The following is a 23,896-nucleotide window of genomic DNA, read 5'->3' on the forward strand; positions in this document are numbered from 1 at the left end:
TTTCCAAGACCACTAATTGGTCAGCCAAAAATTCAATTAATTAAAATAATATAAAATAAATTTTTGTTGTTGTTGTTTCATTACTATTCGAAAAACCTAAATATATATATTTAGGTCAAAACTGAGTGTTGTTGCTATTAAGACATTATTGGAATACAAAATATATTAAAGCACTCTTTTAGGCACATTCAAATACTGGTCTTTAGAAGATAATGCATACTTATTTGCCTTATCAGAAAATTAACCACAACCGCAATTTAAATTAAAAAATAAAAATAAATTCAATTTCAACTTGAAATACAGAAATATTTGATTTTTAGTACGCGTGATATTTTCATATTGAACGGACAATAAAATTATATTATTTTTAAGTGAATATTTGTTATAAACAATTTAAGAAATTAAAAATTTTTCAAATGACTTCGAAAACTCATAAAGAACCTTTACGAGACATTGATTCTCCGGATAGTATAGTCAGTGTGGATAGTTTCGAGTTTGAAACTGCCGCGAATTGTTGTGCAGAAAATTATGAAATAATTAATATAAAGAATTCAAATATAAAAAACACAAAAGATTCGGATGATAAAACCATTACAGATGATAGCACAGATGGTCGTCGTAGAAATAAAGATATCAATAGCTATGCTGATAATAAAAATGTTGCCGAAGGTTTTTTTATTGTTTTTTTTTAATTATCTCAATATTCTTAAATTCCAAATTTAGTGAATAAATTTTCAACCAGTTTTGTTTGTTAAAGTGTGAATTAAAAAATGTTAATATTCTTCCAAATATATAGAAATAACCTAGATAATCATATTCGTACTACTATTTTATCATCAAATCATTAAAATTTTAAAAAGTGTAAAAAATCATACCAAAACAGACAGAACTTCTTAAGTTGCAATTGGTTTTAGTAGAAAATAAGACTTATTAATTATATTTTTTATCTAAAATAATATAATTGGTTACGATTTTATAAAAAGTCTAATTATAATATAAAGAATGTACCATTAACTAGATACATTATCTATATCTCCTACATTATCTCCCACTTTTAGAATCGCAACGAAACCGATCTTTGAGGATTCCAATTATAAATAAGAATAAATTGGCATTTTTAATAAATTAACTCAATTATAATTATGTATATACCTTTTTAATATTTACTCCGATTATTTTCACAAACAACAATAATTTTTACGGATATAAGCTCAAACTATTATAACAAAAGCTCTATTTTTAATTAAGTAAATTTTTGACTATACAACTATATTTATATTAGCAAATATCCGCCATCAATAATCTTTAGAAATATTTATGAGTCTAATTATACATTGTGACCGAAAGGTTTTCGGAGGTTCTCATTTAAAATTCGCGCGCTGTATATTTTTCGATATTTTAAGTTTATGTAGTTTGGCAGCACTGTCCTTAATTACTATGCCAAAAATGAGCGCGATCTGTCGGACAGTTCGTTTACGGCAGCTGTTGAAACCAGTTCACCTCAGTAGTGCGTTGCGAAAAAAACAATGGAAAAAAATATTGAACAAAGAGTTTGCATCAAATTTTGTTTTTCGAACGAAATTTCGTGTGCAGAATCGTTGCGAATGCTACAAAAGGCTTATGGGGAATCAGTTTTATCGAAAACTCAAGTTTATGAGTGGTACAAAGCCTTTCAGGACTGTCGTACGACCGTCGAAGACATGCCGCGTTCTGGACGACCTTCGACCTCTACCACCGACGAAAACATTGAAAAGGCAAAGGAAATCGTGTTCAAAAATCCTCATGTGAGTGTTAGAGAGATAGCACGAGAGCTAGGCATCGGTCGTGAGATGGCTCGTTTGATTTTGGTGGACAATTTGTGTATGCGACGTGTCAACGCCCGGCTTGTTCCGATTCACCTCAATTTGTTCAACATTATCAACGATTTTAAGGCCAAACATTCAATAAATACCATCGAACAGCCACCGTATTCACCTGATCTTGCACCGTGTGACTTTTTCCTGTTTCCCAACCTCAAATTACCACTCAGAGGAACGCGTTTTGAATCCATAGAAGACGTAAAACAGAATTCGCAGAGGGAACTCAAAGCCATACCGGAAAGCGCCTATAAAAAATGTTTGATGATGATTGGAAGAAACGTTGGCATTTGTGTATCGCTTCTAATGGAGCATATTTGAAGGAGATAAAATAAATATTGATGAAGATTAAGAATTTTGCGTTTTATTTATTTATGACCGGAAACTTTTCGGTCACAATGTATGAATATAATTTAAAAAATTTTGATTTTTCCATAGTCTTGAGACAACAATAATTTTTATAATAAATGTTAATAACATTAACATTATTAGAGAGGCCCATCAGCTACCTCAACACATTATCCCTATCTTAGGTAACAAAATATTGTTCCTACCTAAAAAGGCATAAGGCTTTTCATCATACATAATTACTATCCTCTGATATGAAACAATTCTCAAGCACTAAGTACCGTCTCTTCGATTAGGATTAGTTGTAGGTACAAAAGAATGCCTTTGGTCATAATGTTCTGATTTATTAGGAACTCATTATGGTATAATCACTTGTCTATCTAGAATTTTGATATTATATTGTCCAGCCATATTTTGTGAACAATAAAAAAAATTTTTGACGAATCTTTATTAATTTAATTTGGTGGTAGTATGTTAAGAAGCATTAATCAGTTCTTAATACTACCAAAAAATCTTAAATAGAAAAATGGACTATCACTTCTCTTATCTTTTCTTATATACATATGACTTTCTAACTTTTTACTGAAATACCTACATTTTGTTAAATTATTTTGCGCATTTATCTGTAGTCCATATAACTAACTAATATATAGGGGATGTATAGGGATATAGTTTATTTGTCTGTAATGAATTAAGTTTAATCAAATAAAACGATCAGTTTTCATATTTATCTGTAGTCCATATAACTAACTAATATATAGCGATGTATAGGGATATAGTTTATTTGTCTGTAATGAATTAAGTTTAATCAAATAAAACGATCAGTTTTCATATTTGAAATGGTATTTAATATCTACTAAAAGATAATGAATGCCCTATAATCTATATGAGAAGTATAGGTATGTCATTGCTATAAAATTAGAATTTTATACACAATCCTAAACAATTTCAAACAAAACAAAAATATTTAATGACTAAATATTTTTTTTGTTTTCATATAAACAATAGAGATAGTATATATATGTATATTACAAAAATATACGCATTTTTAAGGTTTAATGGACATCGCCTTACTTTCTGCAAATGCTAATCAGTTGCGGTTTTTATTGAAATATAATTACGAGGCGTCAACATACTACATCAGTCTGGGTTTGGTGGCACTATCACTTATCCTACAAGTAGTAGTAGGCATTGTACTTATATTTCGGGTAAATAAAAATTTCAATAATCAATAAAAAAACATACACTCCATATACGTATATAACATGTGATAATAGTATATATTTTTCATATTTCAGCGACGTATGAAGTGCGGACGGGATAAAAGATTTGTGCGTACCAATGAGTTTCTAGTTGGTGGTGTCTTCATGGTGACCGTCGTAAATATTCTACTTGCTGCTTTTACGACCACAGATGTTGGTAAATGAATACCCGAGAAAAAGAAACAGAAATCATTTATAATCTTTCATATATATTTTAAAGATATACTATATAAAAATTATACAAAGAAATACATTTAAAATTTAATAATTAAATTATTTGAAAAAAAAAAATAAAAAGTATAAAAATAAATTGCATATACGCCTAAATTGTTATGCAAAAAATTGAAAAAAAAATTTAATAAAATTAAACTCTAATGCGGCTATAATTTCAAAAACATTGGCGTATAGACAATCTAATAAATGCACTGTTGGTATCTGTTACGATATACAAAACTATGAAGAACTTTTAAAATTATTTTGCTTTTTATATACAAAACCGACAATACTCGCTCAGTTGTCAGATATTTTCCAGCACTTATGATGAATAATCTTTCTTGATTTGCTTAGCGATTGTGCTCAATTGCATGTTGGTGGTACCTTCATAGATGGCGCCAATCTTAACATCACGGTAGAATTTCTCTTGTGGGAAATCGCGTGTGAAACCAACACCTCCCATCCAGTCAATACATTTGATTGTAGCACGTTGTGCTACTTCTGAAGCATAATATTTAGCCATGGCTGCTTCTTTATGGAAAGGTGCACCTACAAAGATTAAATAATATGTTAGTTCAGATAAATAATTTATTTATGATTTTTATATTGAAAACCATACCTGCTTCAACTAAACGAGCTGCATTATATGTTAATAAGCGAGCAGCTTCAATTTCAGTGGCAACAGTGGCGATTTGATGTTGCATTGATTGGAAATTAAAGATTTCTGAACCAAATTGTTTACGTTCCAACAGATATGGTATCGTGGCATCGAAACAACCTTGTGCCAAACCAAGCATCTGAGCGCTAATACCAATGCGGCCTTCATTAAGGAAACCCGCTGCGTATTTGTAGCCATGACCGAATTCTCCCAAAAGATTTTCTGCAGGTATACGCACATTATCGAAATTGATCATACAAGTGCCAGAGGCACGAATGCCCAATTTGTCTTCTGGTTTATTGACCACCAAACCGGGTGTGTCACGATCAACAATGAATGTTGTAATACCGCGATAGCCCTGTATTTTTAAAAAATTATTATTTTATATTAGAAAGATAAATAAGAATAAGAGATGTATAATATTTTTATAAATTTTAAATATATTAAAATAATGTACTGATTACTTTAAGTCCACTAAAAAGTTCACTACATTCTTCAAAAAATCTCTACAACACTCCACTGTGCTTGTAACAAAAAGACTAAAAATTTTGGGGAGATACTGAGATACTGGAAACAGTGAACCACTATTTGACTTAATGTTGGCGTTCCGTAGCCATTCGTCAATGGTGACGTCCGGGTCTGCGTTCCGTAGCCATTCGTCAATCTCGACGACCAAATACTTGAACGGAATAGTCCCCAAAGGGACTATACAAGCAGGTTTCAGTGGCTTACAACAACAACAACCTCAACTTAGTATTGATAAACACAAAAACTGAAAATTTGCTAATGTTTTAACAAAACATTCTATTTAGTATACTATACACGTAGTGTTTTCTAACAAAACACTAAATATTTTATCTAAATATTGCAGTCTATTTTGTACTGTACAGTTTATTTTAATTCTCTTCTTGTAATTCAATCTCAACAGTTATTTATACATTTCAGCATAAGTTTAAAATCATCATATAAGTATATCTCTAATACTATTTGTACCTTGGCAATTGTTTAAACATTTCATTGGTCTAAATAGTTGCTAAAATATTAATAAGTTGTCATACAAAAAGCTAAAGTTTGAACCTTCCATTAGTTAGAATAGTAGCTGAAATATTTATAAGCTGCCATACATAAAGCCTTTTACTGTAGTTTCACTATAATATACCGAACCAGGTAGAGTTCCAGAAGAACTAGAGTTCCAAAAGAACGATTGTTCTAGACAAGTAATAATTACTCTAAAGAAATTTTAGGAAAGCAAGAAAGAAAGAAAGAAACCTTATATTAGATTATAGCATTATAAATATTTCAGAACTAAGTAAAGTTAGAATTTTAGACATACTTTATAACGGCTAACCAAATATATTTCACAAGAGAGGGGACGATAATATATATAAATATCGAATAGAAATTAGATGGAAGTTCCAAGTTCACTATATAAAAATAACTTTATACACGATTAAAAAGCCATAAAGTTATTATTTTTTATCACTATTTTAATTTATAATAAAAACAAAAAAGTCTTAACTTAATTCAGAGAGGGTTTTAGTTCGTTGGAGCAACAAGTATATATATTTAAATATATGCCCTTTAAATTAATGAAATTAAAACCTATATATTTTAATATTATATATTGTTTAATACATATCAATATATATTTGTATATATATATGTTTAAAATATTTTGTAACAATACTCACAGCTTCAGGTTTGGCATTGGCAAATACTAAGAATACTCCGGCTACATCTGAATTGGAGATCCACATTTTGGTACCATTTATCACATAGTGATCACCATCTTTTTTGGCAACAGTCTTCAATGAAAAGGCATCAGAACCTGCACCAGGTTCAGTTAAAGCGAAACTTCCAGCCTGTGATTTTATAAAAAATAAAATATTATTAATAAAATATAATAGTTTTTATAAGATTATAAACATATAATTTAAGTGTAATAATCTTATATACATTTATTAATATTTATTTATATTAACATTTTTTAAAATAGTTTTGTATTCATTTTACATAGATTTTAATAAACATTACTTTATTTTTAATAATATATATATAATACAGCAATGCATTTTATCACTTACATATTCTTGAGCTAATTTTGGTAAATATTTCTCCTTTTGTGCTTTACTGGCAACTTTGATCATTAAAGAGTTGACCAATGTATTGTGAATATCTACGAAAGCAGCAACGGCAGGATCAACTTTAGATAATTCTTCAACAGTCAAAATTGTTGTCAGGAAATTGCATCCACTTCCACCCAATTCGGAATCGATTTCAATACCCATCAAACCGTTTTCAAACACTGCTTTTACAACGGATGGATCAAATTTGTGTTCTTCATCCATTTTCTTAACCAATGGAGCAATTTGTTCCTGAGCCAATTTAGCAACTAAAAATGAAAAAATATATATAAAATGTAAATTACTTATATTATAAAAACAAACATATATATATTAAATATAAAATACAAATTATTAATCCAAATAAAATTATTATGTTAAGGAGATATCTATTCTAAATCTTAATAATTTTATAATTTCTTCCTATTTTTATCAGCTGTATCAAGAACCCCAATGTGCTTTACTTGAAAAATTCTTAAAGCTGGAATGAAAACCTCAGTTATTTATTGTAATGTATTTGAATGTTTTTAATTCAGCTGTTAGCTGAGGTATCCATATTAGGCTTTGACAAATAAAACCCATCAAAATGGAGAAATCTTCAAATTTAGGTATAGACAGAAAATATTTTTAAGATAAACTCTACTGTAATTAGACAATCATGTGTGTTGGTTATATATATTATATATATATATGCTTATATATATATATATTACATTGGTAAAAAACATTTATTACAACAAATTACAATAAAAGATCAACTATTTTACATAAAAATCTTTGTTCTAAAATTACTTATATCAGACATCTTTCATATCCACCTCATATATATTAATTATATTTTGAACATCGTCTTTCCATATCCTTTCATATATAACCGATCATAGAGTAACGTGTTTTAGATACAATTAAATAAGTTCACTGCCAATGTTCAATCTTCAAACTGTTTAATCTTTATATACTCGTATATGCGAAAACTACAGTAGACGCTCGACTTAACGAGTCCTCTAAACAACGAACGGTCTTTGTTTTATACTTGTTTTATATATTTCAAATAATGAACATACAAAAATGCTGCCTTTAAAAAGAGAGTTTAGTATATAAAATGTGATATTATCTTCCATATATTTAAAAATTTGTAATTACATTGTATGTAAACTCATTTAACTGAATTATTGTGAAGTACACTTAAGAGATCCATAGAATCTTTGGAAGACAACAACGAACTAAAGGAAGTCTATTTTAGCAAAAACTAACCACAAAACTGCAATATTAAATTTTTATATCTGCAATGAAGGGACCATATAACCATATGGCCTTATAATGTTGGTCAGTATGAAATAATTCTACTGAAGATATTATCTAAAAGTTCCAGATTTTAACTAAATAGAGGCGTATAAATTATTGTTTTGCTGTCAAATAATAGAGAAATATGGATTAAATATACAGAAAAAAGTTTTAGTTTAAAGTGTTAAGTCTCAAAAAGCGTTATACTTTCTATATAATAATTGAACATTATAATATCTTAACATTATATGTTTTGTAATGCCGAGAGTCAACTGTATAATCATAAAACAGATGTTGTAATTGAAATATATATGTAAATATTTCTTATCAAAAAAATTTTATTAAGATAGTAAATTACAATTATTTGCTGATGATTAAATAACTAGAACAGCACAACTGTTTTTAATATATCTATGTATATACTATGTTATAGATGTGTATTTACAAGGTTACCGTATCTAAGCAATATAAATGTACGGGTTGTTTTCTATAGCTCATATTCAAAAATAACTAAGATAAAATATATAAAAGAAATATAAGCCAAAAAAAAACCCATCAACTAATAAAATCTAAACATCTCAGATATGGTTTATATATATGTTACCTATTGAATATGTAATATTATAATTTAATTTGGCAAGTGACTAGACCAGTCATTACATTAAGTTTAAAACGAAATGAATATTAAATGTAACCGAATTGTTATATACTCTAAATAAATATAGATTTAGAATCTATAAAGAAGAATTTCGACGGTATAATCGAACAAAAAAAGTGCTACATAAATTAATTGTTCAGATACAATATTTGAAAATGCTGCCATATATATATATACAATTAATTTTTTTTAAAAATTATTTCATTTGATTCCAAGAAATTATTTAAAAGGTTTATTACGACAATACAATCTCAAATTCATCTAAAATTACCATGGAAAATATTATCGAATTACGACACGGAACCATGTCACACACACTATACTCCTTTAATATAGTTTAGTTTTCACATTTCTTAAACCAATTTTTATTCAAATATTTACATAGAAGATAGGTAGATAGATGACTATATCAATGGTCTAACATTTTCATTACAATCTATAATTGCACTAAAAATTATAAATTGTTATGACGAAAGTGACTATTTTACTAAATCGAAACCTCGCTACTAAAGATTATTAAATAATATATATTTCATTGTTCATTTATAAGTTGAAAAATCGATTTTATAATCATAAGAAGCTTAAAAAAAGCTACGTCAAATATGTAAAATTCAATACTTCTCTTAACTTTTTGCCTTAGAATTCAAATATATGTGTATATAAACACAATACTCTTACATTTATATTAACAATATACTTGTAACCTAGATCCAGAGGTTTGCACTTGTATAACGTCGAACCTAATACAGTCTATAATAAATCCCTAAAAAAAATCAAGAGGTTTACTTAGTCTAACAAGAGAGGACAACTCTGAGGTTAGGGCTTGTATAGGACGGTCCCATGTTATTTGGTACTCACGCTCTTAAGCTATTAGTTATCTTCTATAAAAAATATTGTAAATGTACAATTTTCAATAGAATACTTCTTCTGAAACTACTCAGCTGTAGATGGAAATAAGGTGAACTTAAGGATTGTAACGGGTTTCTTTACAGGCCATTATGGACTGAAATAACACCTTCATAAACTACAATTATTTTCTAATTCGAAATGCAGATTATGCTTCGAAGATGAGGAAACTACCATACATATTCTTTGTGACTGTCTAGCTTTAACAAGGCTCAGAAGACTCTTGTTTCATATGGAACTTTTGTCACTAAAACATATTAGGAACTCTTCTCTAGATTTAGTTCTCGACTTTATTCACAACGACTTTATTCGACTTTATTATCCTAAAAGTAAAAAAGTGGGATCCCGTGTTAAGCAAAGGATCATTAGTGTCTAAATAATCTGATAGTTAATGAATTTTAAGTAAAAATAATTAACTTTTATTCTTCAGAGGTCTATTCTTTAAAGAATTAAATTCAATTAATAAAATAAACAAACAAATGAAACAAACAATAATGTGTACAACCATAAAGACCAAATATAGGGTGCAAAATGAAAATAATAATTTTTGAATACGCAATTCATGTTTTAACAAACTTAAAAAACCAAAATATATATATAATTAAAAATGTATATTCTACTAGTCGATACCACATTTCCTCAAATTGTTTGGAAAATATTTTCTTAATTTTTATCTACTTTTAGAAAATAGAAATTACAAGAACAAAAATTAAAAAATTGAAATATATTATACATAAATATGTGCTATATATATATATATATATATATATATATATGTATATATATTACGTATATGATTTTGTTGCCAAACAATATTGTTTATATATAAATACTATTTTGTTATTAGTAATAAATAATGAAATTTACTTTAAAAATATATATATGAAGTCAAATTGTATAATAAAAACTTTAAGTAAAATTATTAAAAATAACAAAATTTAATATAATAAATAATAAAATTATTATAATTTATAATAATATAAATTTGGAATAATAAATTGACTTAAAACTTGAACAATTCATTTTAATAAAATGAATCTATACGAAACCCTTTAGCTATGTCTTTATCTCTCTATTAGTTTATCACCATTAGATATGAAATTGTATTTGTTAATAAAATATTATCTAAAAGTTTTTATTAAAATATTCTCATTAGCATTGCAGCAGTGATAAGCCACCTCGTGTGGAACCCAATATCGGAACAATTCTTATTGTCAGAGTGGCTTAAGTTATTTATGTTATTAAAAATTAAATAAATTACATTGTTTGAAAATATTTATTTTTTAATATTGTGGGTGTCATTCATCATATTATATCATTTAATTTAAAACTGTAAAAAGTGAAAATGTCTATTGAAAGGTTTTGTGTAGAAACTTAGTATTATTTTTATTATTATGAATCGTTATTATTATTAACATTATTTTATTATTATTTTTATTTTTATTAAAAAAACCAAAAATTTAAAAAAACGATAGAAATATACGCATCTCTTGAACTCGGTAATCGGTAAAGAAATATAAATATAAATGTCAGAACGTCTCTCTTTAAATCTTTTTCGGTAAAGTTGAGAAGTTAAACTGCCATCATATTATAATACATAAGTAATAGTAAATCATAACATTATTTGCTAAAGAAATTATCAAATATTGAAAATAAAGGAATTCTAATTTCTACGAAATTAATTGAAAATAACTAAATGCTAAAATATAGTTTCATTTTTTTATATTATTTTATTTTCTATAATTTATAGAATAGAAATAAACAAGACACCAGCTCCCAACGGAACATTGAATGTGCTATGTATTATGCTATGAACTTTAGGTTGTAAGTCTCTTACAGCATTTTAGATTGAGAAAGTCTTGGTAGCCTTTCCCAATAGAATTTTCTTTCTTTTTCCTCTTGTTTGTTATGAACAAACAATGGATAAAGTACCTAGACCACAGAATGCTTCTTAGCCTATCATTCTTGAGGTTATTGTACTTATTCCCCCAGAAACAATTAATAAGGATAAAATATAAAATAATGTAAAAAAAAAAATATGTAAATAAATATATAAATAAAAAATTATTATACAAATAAAATAAAAAATATTTTTTTAAAAATGTTCTATAGTGTTAAAATATCTGAATTCAAGTAAGTGCTGCACTCCTTTTATTTTTATTAGTTTATTTACTTCAATTAATTAACACAACTATGCTAAGTTAAGAATTGTATCTAATCAATAATTTGTTTATCAATAATAATTAAGTCAATAATAAAAGTAAAAAATAAATGTTAAATTCTCAAATGCAGAGAATATAAATTTTCAAAAATTATAAATAAAAATTGAAATAATAAATTGATTATAAAAATAAAATTATAGTTATTAGAGAGATAAAAATTGGCATTGAACCTGTCAAAATAATCTTAATCCATTGATTTTATTGATTGAAAATAATTACAATAATTGATATATGATGTGTTTTAAAAACACGGGTAAAAGTGCAGTCAGTATATATTGCAGCAACAGAAATTAAATTAGTCTGTAATATATTGAAGACGTTAGAAAGATTATTTCATTTAGCAACCATAACACACATATATCAATTGATATTTGAAGCATACGATAAAGTTCTAAAATTAAATAAAATATTCAAATATTTATAAACCTTTATTCCCAACACATGATTGAACTGCAGTCGTTCGCTACGTTGAAGACTCGCAACCCAATAATAGGGAATACTGTAGCCTGCGATTGTAGCTTAATCGTGCGTTGGGCACAAGGCTTGGAATTTTTTATAGAAAACATCTGCATAAAAACCGTTGAATGAAAAAGAAAATAAGAAAAGAGGTTTGTTTTGGAACTGCAATATACTTCACACAGGGGTAGGTCATTAACAAATCAGATTTTGTTTATATGGTAGATAGTACGTTTATATGATAGATATAAGTATTTAATTCTAAACTAATGGATACGATCAGGAACACGACATTTTTTTCTCCAGGTTCAATTCTAAAACAACACATCCATACGGTTCCGATTTCCACTTCTATAAAAATATTTATTCTTTTCGGTTTAAAGATTCTAGTAATGTATGTAATCGTATTAGAAACAAGTTTTTTTTTTTTTCATTATATTATTTTTTTTGAAAAATTATCATTTTCGAATATGAATAATAAAAAATATTCTTATATTTCTAATATGTTTTTAATATAGCTAATGTGTTGTATAAGTAGTAATGAATTGAATGAGTAATGAATTGAAGGTACCGATACGTTTTTTTCGATTCGTTTCTACTTTATGCTCCGGCAAAAATAGTTGTTTAATTTGGGACTCAGTACCCTTCCTATTAATGTTTGATTGTAGTTAACTCAAATGTGTCCATATATTTTTAAACCAGAAATAGTTTTACTCACAATAAACAATCGGCTGGTACAACTCTCTATTCAAATATGAACTAATTCATTTTATTTTTAATAGGAGTATCATATATAGTGTAAAATCAATAGTTCTAACAAATTAAAAACAGTTTTTATATATTCATTTATTTCACTGTTCGCTAAATAAATCACCAAAGTATAAACACTTCATTTTAATTGCATAAAAAACGCTAATTGCGGTTAGATGTGACACCTTCACATTTATATATTCCTTTGTTTGCTTATCTAGCTCAAAAATTAAAAGAGTGGAGCTCATGTAAACAGATAGAAAGGTATGGTTAGATTAATTCATCTTGCTTAGGTGTTTATGTATATATAATATATAAATATTAGCACCCCCGAGTAACGAGTTCGGGAAACGAGAACCACAGTAGCAATGCAAACCAAGTGCAATAAAAATTTTTACTTGAATTTTTTTTTTTTATAACCGCTATAAATTGTTACCATGTGTATAGATTAACCTATTATAAACTCGACATCATAAAATAAAATAAGCCATAATACCAATAATAATATTAATGTCAACTAACAACGAGTTGTTGATGTTTTTTTAAAACTAATATTTAAATGTTTACATATATTATTCTATTATTACTTTATATCTTCTAGTTTTTAGTGCCATTAGCTGGCACTTTTGTATTTATATTATTGCTAATATATTTTTATTTTTTTAACATTTTTGTGGCTACTAAGCAACAACAAATTACATATTAATTGATAAAACCGGCTTTGTAATGTATAATGATGTTGCCGCATTGTACTTCTGTAGTAAAGATAAGTATACCTATCTCTTTTACCATAATTTATCTTTAGGCCATATTAGAATCATGTTAGCTAGATAGTCTTGGTAATGTCAAACTTAATCGAAATTTCACTGAAAGAAATGACTTTTTATTAAAAATTGATCGTGGTGTCGACTTTTGGTATTGATATGACTCTTTGTATAACATAGCTCTTAATGTTCATATTTGAGCTAAATTGAGAGCTGCATATATAGGTAAAAGATATTGACTTCCTAATTGATATGAATTAAATTAAGTGGGGATGTACATATGCAGTGTAACCATTTCAATATACGCTTAGGTTAGGTTATACCGGCGATCCTTAGGCTATTGACTTAAGCCTATTGGCCCGTTGTATTACCGTGTAGTGAAGAAACTCAGTGTTTAAAACTACCTAGAACCTTTGCGAAGCTTAAAATGCTGTTTAGTGGAAGGTCTTGTAATTGTTCAAGATCCTTAGGGAAAATAGTGCCTAAAATGTGAAGTTGCATTCGTGCATCAGCTGGGCACAGACAGAATAGATGAGTGGCACTTTCAACGATCTTTCTACAGGTATGATTGAAGTGGAAATTTAATATTCTGGTATAGTTTCCTAATCTAACATACAATGACCTGTAAGTTAACCTACCAAAAGACATATCTCTGCGGAGCAACTCTATGAGATTTTTGGATGATGAAGCATCAGATCTAATGCAATGGATGGTGTGATACACAGCATCCAATCCAATTCAATTTTTCAAATTGAAAAATTTGAAAAAAATTGTTGAGAAAATTTAGTTGAAATATTTAATATTTTTTTAAGTAAAAATTAATAAATTCTATAAATTCAAAATATGTAATAAATTTACTTTTTTGGTAAAAAATAATATTTTTTCCTGCATGTACAAATTTTTTTATTAATTATTTTATTTAATTTTATAATTTTTCATTAAAAATCAATTTGTAAAAATTTTGTTCACTTCCCAACTAAGATTTGAGTTATATTTTTTCCAAGCACTTAAATGAACTTTAAATGCTCGAACGGCTCAAATCAACTCTCTAGGAAAGCACCGAACAAGAGAACCACGCACCAAGTTTCACTAGAACAGTGAAGGTCTAGGCGCGCAATTCGAAATGCTCGAAATTTGATTTCTCACAAGTGTAACGCCGTCAAGTTCATTAAATGAAAACTAAACTGCTGACTATCTTGTGAATATTATAGAATCTTAATATGTAAGCAAATGTAAGACCATTAAATATTTTTAAATAACATAACAAACAATTCATTAAAAATCCTCCCCACCCGAGCTTCGAACTGTGTACCTTCAAAATCATATCAGACGTCATAAAGTACGCAGCTCAGCACACTTGACCGAAGCAGTGCACGTGTAGCTTTCAGCTTGTTTAACATTTAAATTTATTGTGTGTTGACTTTTAATTTCAATGAGAGGAAAGAGAAGAAGAGAAGCAAGCAAAAACTAAAACAATTATTGAGAGAACGACAACTTTGACAAGAGGAAAAATAAAATATAAATAATATAAAAAATAAAAAAGTAATATTTAAATTATAAAATTGTTGTATACTTTAGATAATTTTTTAGTCGTCTCTATTATAAAGAAATCAATTATTATGGTTACTATATTTTATGAATTCAAAGTATTCAAGTACGCTACAGTCAGTCAAGACAGACAGACTAATTTGAATGGTTAAATTTTACTCTGTCATATTTACTCATAAAAAAAAATTAATTTTTAAATAACTGAAAATAACAACTATATTTAAATCTTAATAGACTTTAAGAGATACATATATTCATATTAACAATAAAAATTAATAATTTTTAATTTATATATTTAAACCATTCACCAAACATATATACACAGTCAAACTTCCATAACTCGAATTTTCTATAACTCGAACAAAAATATTGTCATGTGATATAGTATAAATCCCTTTTAGTGTTAGGGGAAGTCTCTTTTTCCAAACCAAATGTTTAAATTTTGTCTTACTTTAAATCTTACTTGTCTTTAAATCTTATTTTGCTTCTTTGTACAAATGCCAGTCACGGTAAACAAACGATATTGTACTACTTTAAAAAAGCTAGATCTGGCCAATTTTCTACATGGAACGAACAAAGCGACGTTTCTTTAATTTTCTTGAATAACATTGATCAAGCCCGGAATTGATATAAAAGTAAAGTAAAAGTAAAGTAAATAAATTAACTTCCAATATACTACTCTTAATCATTAAATTATATTGAGCTTGACAATGAAATTTGTAGATCAAGCTTTTCTACAAATGACGATATTATTGAGCATTATAGCTCTGAATTTGTAGATACGATTCTAAGCGCAACGGAAAGTGATAATCAGGATTTGGTGGATGAAATTGTTCATTAGCCTTCCAAGAATCAAGTAGAAGACTCATTCAAAATTCTTAATTTTTATTTGCAAACGAATGTTAGCATAACTGAGGATCACTATAAGGCTTTGAAAAAGGCTCTTTTTACTAAAAAAAACAAAAAAAAATTAATATTCCAAACCCTTATTTCTGAATATTTTACTTCACTATAACTTCTGTGCTGTATTTGATTTCAAATAAATAAATATCTTAAAATTTAATTCTAGTTTCTTTCAAAAATAAAAAAAATATTTTTTAACTCGAAGTCTCCATAAGTCGAACCATTTATTTGCAAAATGGTACTTCAAGTTATAAAAGTTTGACTGCATATTCACATTTGCATCAAATAATTCGAATAAAAGAATATCCATTTTTTTATCAAATAGTTCAAATACTAAAAAAAATAATTCGAACAATTCAGAAACTTTGCTGTTAATTTTTAAATTCATAAATAAAATAAAATAAATTATTAATTGATAAATTAATAAATATATTATGAATAAATTATAAATGGTTTGCAGATAACTATGAAGTATCATATTATAAATTCATGAATTTATTTGTCATGAGGTATAAGACCCCGCAATATCTTTCATTATAATTCGATTACATTCAGCTGGTCCCAACATCCCGTTCTATAATAGTGGCTTTCGCGATCCCGGTTATAGACTCTATAAATAGCGTATCAACCTATTTCGTCCTTAATTATTCGTCATGTTTTCTGACTTAAATGAACTTGGTTTGCAAAGTACTAAGTCTGTTCACCCCCTAACTCTCCCTTTACTACTCGAATCAAATTTCCAGCACCATTACGTTCAAAGTCAAAGGCTGGAATCTTCATTATTCATTTCTAAGAGATAGTTTTAATGAATTAAAACTTCTCACCACACTCGGGCTCAAAATTATAAAGTACGCCCTATTTTAAAAGTTTGAAGGAAATATAATCTATATAATAACATAAATGGATTGAAGGAACTCACATCATTCGGTTAATAGAATAACATAAGGCAAACAAAAAAGTGTTTGACATTTCTAGTTATTATCACCTCGATAGTCATAAATCAATAATTGTTTATGTATCTCATAAAGCACACATTTCTATCCATAAATATTTAAATTTTTTTTTTACTACTTCATATACATTCTATGTTTCTGAACAAATAAAAATATTCTAACGATAATAATATAAAGAAAAATGAGTGTTTATCAATTAATATTTACATAAAGCATTTTGTAGCCGGGCCTGTTGTTAGTTTGTCACGTTCAATTATTCTAAATGAATAATAATTGGCGAATAAGTTTACTCTAACAACAAACATTGTAAACAATGTCTATAAAATATATATAAATTTCTGTGTATATATTTATGTAGCAATATATTTATATATACATAAGTCTATATTTCCATAGAGAACTTGATTTTAAAGATGTCAAGACTGAAATACGATCACTCAGACTACAAAAAATAATAGATAAGATTTTTATGGACACAAATTTAGGGTTTCGTAGCAAAGGGGTTAAAATTATTAAAAGTCTTAGAAAATTGTCTTTATACATATATATAACTTGTAAATATAAATACTTATTGCAACCATAATATATGACAATTATATTTATACTATTGAGCATAGTTCAATTCTGTTTATTATTGATAAACAATGATCTAGTCAAGGTGTAAAAAGGGGTTTTGAAAATACCTCGAGTTAAAAAAGAGTATAAGTGCTTAAGTGCACTAGCTCAAAACAGCTTCAACATAATAATCAAGTTTTTTATTATAATAAAATTATGCCGGTTTAAAAGGTGATCTTTACCCAATGTTCACTCGTTTAAGAGAGCTATGCGACCCCAAATGGGACTATATTGATCTCATAAATGCTGAAAAATTGATTTTAGAAAAATTGTCCGCACAAAAAACAGTTATTAATAATAATAGCTGGTATATATCTCAACATTTGCAAAATGTTATTTATAATATAATACATTAATATAAAAAAAGTTTTATCTAGTTATATAAATATAAATAAGAGTAATAATACGAGATTACTTCCATAAATGCTATATATATTCTATTACATAACTTCCCATTAATACACATGTGTACATAATATATATGCTATATAATATATAAAAGTTAAAAGTTAAATATATCCAGGAAATTCAAAAAACTGAAGAAAGTAATTCCCATGAATCCTATGGATTACTTGACACGCTGCCTCAAGTAATCCATAATCCAAGTGGTCAATAATAAACTTATTATTATAAGTTGTTAACAATAAATAATATTGTGTTTATTATCGCGTGTTTCTGATTACTAGAATGATGCTTACATAACATCATTACTATGCAAAAATTTGTTAAATAAATAAAAATAAATATTAAAATTTCTTTAGATATTTTATGTTTATATTTATACACATATACTGGGTGTTATATTTTAAAGTTATTTACTTTGAATAGTTATTCATGAGAGGGTCGTGATTTTTTAATATTGGTCGATATAAAGGCTGTCAAAGATTGAACTAATCAAAGATATCTTTAAATCACATGGCCACTTAATCTTGAGCTAAGGAATCATATGAAAGAACATAAATCTTTAAACGCTAATCTCCTATGTCAACGAAGGTTGACTTTATAATTTTTTATCACTTCAATTTTTATAACCGATGATAGGCAAAAGAAGTCACCTATGCGCACCTTGAACAAAATACAAAACCCTACCAGCTAACCCCCTAAGCCTAAGATAAAGCAAACATGCTTTATCCAAATAGTTTAACCCATAATTTAAATATTTAATTTAATGATAATCCATTAAACATAATTTAAATTGGTATCAGATATGTCTATATACTCGTATAGGTCCAAATACTTCGTTGGTGTGAAATTAATTTTTTTTTGAAGTTTTGTTAAATTTTTAGATGATATTAGTTATGTGAGATCCAGTGTGTGTGTGTGTGAAAATTTTTTAATTCTGAATTTTTGTATATAAAGCCTTATTAATTTCCAAAGTTGCTTTTCTTTATATAATATTTTTTCTTTATATATAACTTATAATATATAAATTTTATATTCTTCATAGACATTTTTTCTATATATATTTTTTTTTATCTTTCTCTCGTCATGAGTGTCTTCTACTTTTTAAAATGGAACGCAAGAATTTTTTTATTAATACTAATAGACTTAGATAAGTTTGTGTTTTTTATTATATTGAAAAAAGTGGTCGATTTTTCGAATATAGACAAATGGATCAAACTAAAATCTCCTACATATATACGAATCAGTTAGAAAGAACACTATATAGCACACACATCATGTCACTCCATTGGTTAATTTCATCAAAATGAACTAAGGAATAATTTCTTACATTCTTACATACAATTTATTTAGTAAACACCCTGTATTGCAATCCATATTATGTCACTCTATTCTTCAATTTGATCGAAATCAACCAAGAGATCATCTCTTGCATCTCCCTATGTATATGCCTTTATCCTTCATTTAATCTAAGCGTACCAAGGAACTAATTCCCACATTTATGCCATTTACTTAGAGAACACCCTATATATATCACGCCATTTTATTCTTTTATTTCATCGAAGTAGAATGCACATATTAATGTATGTGTGTACGTATGTGTGTGTAACTTTTCTTTAACTATCATATAAATTAAATTCTTTGAGGTCCTTTAAATCTTAAAGCACATATTAGTGTTCACATTGCTAATTACTATAAAAATTAAAGGATATTAATAAACAATAAGCCTGAGTTTAGTACAAGCAATATTTATTTGCTTGGACTTGAAAATTTTAATACTAAACATTCGTCACTATCCTAAGAATTTTGCCACGTCCGTTATATTTCACATTTGAATTCATTATTTTATAAAAAAGTTAATTTTTTTTTAGTTTTTACCTAAATTAAGTCAGATTTTTTCTTTATAAGATTATTAGGTATCGCCACGCCCTACACTTTGCTTTAAAAATTACATTTTCGTTAAATTATGGGAAGCTTCATTTATTTATGAAAAAAATCAAAAAATTGTTAGTATTATTTAGTTATTAATTGATTAAAATTTAAATTATTAAAATTTAATCTTACGATATATTTTTTATACATATAGTATTCACATCCTTTACATCCTGGCGATACAGGCTTGATAGCACATTTCAGTTTCAATTCACTCACGTCGAAATTTTATCACACTGTATTTAATATTACGTAAATCACATATTTTTGATAATATATATTATATTATAAATATTTTAAAAAATTAATTAAATAGCAAATAATCCTAGTTAAAAAAAAAGAATCCTAACAATCAAAGGATGACATGAGTTATTTTTCTTAGATACGCATATCCTTGAGAAATTTAATCCTATATTAGGAATCCTCTTTGGTAAGAATTAAAATTTTTCTGATATAACATTTGTGAGAGATATTTTAAATAAAATTTTAATATAAATTTTTTTTTGCTACTTAAAGTCCTTTAAGAGGTTAGTTAGGGTCTAGTGAGCATTTTGCGCAGTAACCACGTCATTTACTCAGTTCTTGCAAAAAAAATTTGACCTAAAGTTTGCTTTATATTATAATACATTATATATTATATACTCTTAGGTATATATGCTTATTATATATTATTTAATTTTACATAAATTATAATTATTTTTATTTGTCTTTTACATTATTTTCATGAAAATCCTTTTATCATTTCATTGCCATTGAGTATTTTTTTTCAAAATTGCTTATCAAATTTAGTTAAGTTTATTTAACAAAAACATCGTCGCTAAATGCTGATTACGTAACTTCTAACAGGTGGACGGACTGATATGCTTAAATGCTTAAAAAAATATTAGAACAATTTTTTTTAATAAAAAATTGCTAACGTGTACAAAACATTCTGTCCACAAATTGCTGAGTTGGAAAAATCACTTTAAAAAGTTATTAATTCTTGAACTCCACACCTAACAATCCCCAACCCCCACTCTCTAAGTTCTACTTATCAAATCAGGTTTCATCCCACTTACCGGTTTCCTTCATCATCTTCTCATCGTCAGTCAAGAAGGTTAGTGGAGGCATGGAACCAGCGCCAGTGGACATACATTGTTGCTGACGTTGTACGGCGTTAGCGATCTAAATCCAATAAAAAAAAATTTTTTTTAATAAATAACCCAAAAAATTTCCATTGTTTTTAAATTAAAATAATTATTTGGACCACAATAAGAGTAATAAATTTAATTAATTAATATATAACTTTGAATTTACCAAACGCATGGGCAGTTTTTTTAAGCAATTCATTTTCTTCTCCTTTTTAATTAATTAATAAAAATACAAAAAAAAAACAATTCAAAATATCAAATAGCAAATATTTTCTGCCTCAAAGCTCCAATTTGCACACAGCCACTGTCGACTCCACACGTACGACTGATTGTGAAAGATCTTCCAGACCAACATACCGCATAAGTGCTGAGCAAAGCATATAATCCAAAACACAGAACACAAAATCCAAAAACAATAAACATTCAAAAAGCAACAAGCAGCAAGCGTTGTGTAGGCAATCAGATCGCCTTGTTATAAGCTTCGAACGTTGTGCTTTACCTTCCACAACCTACTACTCATACACAATTACATCCACTCACTGTATTTACCCAGCGGGACTTTCAGCGCTGAGGGAATCGATTCCCTCAGCGCTGAATGGTAATGCCTAGCGCTGATTATTCAAATGAAACTCCTAATTACTTTAACACGTGCATGTCATTGCGGGCAAGCGCTGAATCGTTCGATTACCTTTTCAAATTTGTAATGCAACATTTCAGCGCTGACATGCTCGCTTACCTTTTCGAATTTGTAATGCAACATATCAGCGCTGACATGTTCGCTTACTTTTTCGAATTTGTAATGGAACATATCAGCGCTGACATGTTAGCTTACCTTTTCGAATTTGTAATGCAACATATCAGCGCTGATATGTTCGCTTAAATTTTCAATTTTACCTATGCTATTAATTTTTAAATAAAATACTATAAATTTTTTTGAATAAATTATATTTTATATTTATGTTTTATACAATTAAAATATTAATATTAACATAAAAAAATATAACATACTTATATAGATGAATATTTTTCTGGAAATTGTTACTAACACCTTGAAGAGATTTCCAGACTCGACTTGATCACTTGTTCCGGCTTACCATCTGTACTTAAAGCATCTGTAAATACAAAAGTATGTTATTGTATACGCTAAAGTTAATTATGTACAATATACCATACCAAAAAGTGCTGCTGTCACATTCTCTAACGCTCTTAAGGACTTCTTGCCTTGGGTACCATTCTCCAAAATTCCAGGAAATTTTTCGCGTAATTGATTGTTTTTTAATAACGCGTCTCATTGATGCAGTCTATAAATAACGTAATAGATGAAAAGAAATGTATGAATTAGTAAAATTGTTACATGTGAATATATTAATAAGTTGAAATTGAAAGTAAGAAAACATATATAATTTAACTTACAACTACTTCAACTGCAGTGATTTCTTCATTAAATTGAATTAAATCCTCCTCAGTTTGAATTGTAAAATTTTCCAATTGAAACAGCTGACTACATGACTACAGCTGATTACCCCTTGCTTTAGAATGACTGCATTCGCAGCACATTGGTCAATTAATCGTTCTTGACGCAGTAGCTTCTACATAATACAAAACAAAAATTACAATTATCATTTTAAATATATTTACTTAATTTTCCATATACTTACAGTGAGTTTATGTGAAATTACAAATTATATTTTATTTAAATTTTTGTTTTTTATTTGATTTTAAAAATTAAAAATTGTTCACTGTTCGCACTTCACTAAAATCAAAAGCAGACTAAATGTATACAATGTAGGCAAAACAAGAAATTCTTAACTCATATGCTTTTCTTCTTCATTCTTTTATAATTTCAACCCCGAAATTGCCTATGTCAAACACAAATGTCGAAAACAAAGAAAAATAAAAACGAAGAGCTATTACCTCCTCGCTTACTTTTTCAGCGCTGGCATAATGGTGCCGCTGGGTACATTGTAGCATCCAAAAGTTGTGTGCGTGTGTAAGTATAAACAGCGATGGTGGAGCAAGTTTGCAAAGCTGCCGAAACTGGAAAGAATGCCATGCGCTTTCATTTGCTTTAATTTAATTTAAATTAATTTAAACTAACTTAAATTAATTTTAATTTATTTAAACTAAATTAAACTAACTTTAATTAATTTTATTTTTTAATTCAATTTATAAGCTTTAAATACATTAAAGTTTAGCTAAACTTGTAAATAAAATTAATGGTAGTCCATGACACTTTTATTTTTAAGGGTTCAATTCAATGCTTAGGCCGTGTGCGAGTTCGTGTAAATTGATGGTAAATTGAAGGAAATAGTTTTAAAAATATTTAAATATTTATGAATGAAAGTCTTCACAAATGCCAACGTAAGTGTTGGAAAAGATTGTTAAAAAATAATAGTGGGATATTATCATTTTTACACTAAGGTCGTGTGCGAGTTAGGCTAAGTTGCGTTCTAAATGAGGGAAATTCTAAGTTGTGTCGATAATGTATTGATGAGTCGATACGTGTTGAAAAATGGCAAAACGTGTGCAGTGCAAAAAATCCCAAAAAATCTCCCATTTGGTTTAGCATCAACTTAGCCTAACTCGCACACGACCTAAATAAATGTATGACTTGAATTGCGAGAAACGTAATAATTCATTAAATCTAATTTGTTTGACACAGATCAGGATTGTATATAGAAATAAATTAAAAATAAAAATAAAAGTTATACATTATTTTTATTAAAAATTATTTCATAAATCAAAATAAACATCTGAAAGATCTACTTCTAACGCAGTGATGTTTCGATTTACTATAATAAGTCAATGACAGATTAAAGGTATGATATCCAGTTAATAATAATAACCGTTTTTTTTTGTTAATTAATTTGAAATAATCATCATTAAATCACTAATGTATCAGTTAGTAACCGT

At 27.4% G+C, this 23,896-nt stretch overlaps 2 protein-coding genes across 2 annotated transcripts; one reads left to right on the forward strand and one right to left on the reverse strand.

The window, feature by feature from the left end:
* Positions 1–416: 416 nt before the first annotated feature.
* LOC119683750 (ninjurin-1) lies at positions 417–3,631 on the forward strand. The gene is made up of 4 exons (XM_038097585.1): positions 417–513; positions 574–669; positions 3,258–3,412; positions 3,503–3,631. Exons 1-4 carry the CDS (start codon positions 417–419, stop codon positions 3,629–3,631), a joined length of 477 nt encoding a protein of 158 aa, XP_037953513.1.
* A 251-nt stretch (positions 3,632–3,882) lies between these two features.
* LOC119669866 (short/branched chain specific acyl-CoA dehydrogenase, mitochondrial) lies at positions 3,883–21,318 on the reverse strand. Its single transcript, XM_038079902.1, has 6 exons — positions 21,150–21,318; positions 20,912–21,017; positions 6,422–6,729; positions 6,029–6,199; positions 4,299–4,695; positions 3,883–4,228 (listed from the first exon to the last, which is right to left on the reverse strand). The coding sequence occupies exons 1-6, from the start codon at positions 21,180–21,182 to the stop codon at positions 4,002–4,004; spliced, it is 1,242 nt and encodes a 413-aa protein (XP_037935830.1). The 5' UTR covers positions 21,183–21,318; the 3' UTR covers positions 3,883–4,001.
* Between the last annotated feature and the right edge of the window lie 2,578 nt (positions 21,319–23,896).

Source organism: Teleopsis dalmanni, chromosome 1 (assembly GCF_002237135.1).
Source record: "Teleopsis dalmanni isolate 2A chromosome 1, ASM223713v2, whole genome shotgun sequence".
NCBI classification, from domain to species: domain Eukaryota; kingdom Metazoa; phylum Arthropoda; class Insecta; order Diptera; family Diopsidae; genus Teleopsis; species Teleopsis dalmanni.

Bases quoted from the DNA above. Each gene is read 5' to 3' on its own strand.
- LOC119683750 (XM_038097585.1), top strand. From the start codon at position 417: ATGACTTCGAAAACTCATAAAGAACCTTTACGAGACATTGATTCTCCG. The intron at 514-573 runs GTTGTGCAGAAA...AAAACACAAAAG, and splicing joins GTTTGAAACTGCCGCGAATT to ATTCGGATGATAAAACCATT. The intron at 670-3,257 runs GTTTTTTTATTG...CGCATTTTTAAG, and splicing joins TAATAAAAATGTTGCCGAAG to GTTTAATGGACATCGCCTTA.
- LOC119669866 (XM_038079902.1), bottom strand. From the start codon at position 21,182: ATGAATTGCTTAAAAAAACTGCCCATGCGTTTG. The intron at 21,018-21,149 runs GTAAATTCAAAG...TATTGGATTTAG, and splicing joins AAAAACTGCCCATGCGTTTG to ATCGCTAACGCCGTACAACG. The intron at 4,696-6,028 runs GTGAGTATTGTT...TTAAAAATACAG, and splicing joins CCAATGCCAAACCTGAAGCT to GGCTATCGCGGTATTACAAC.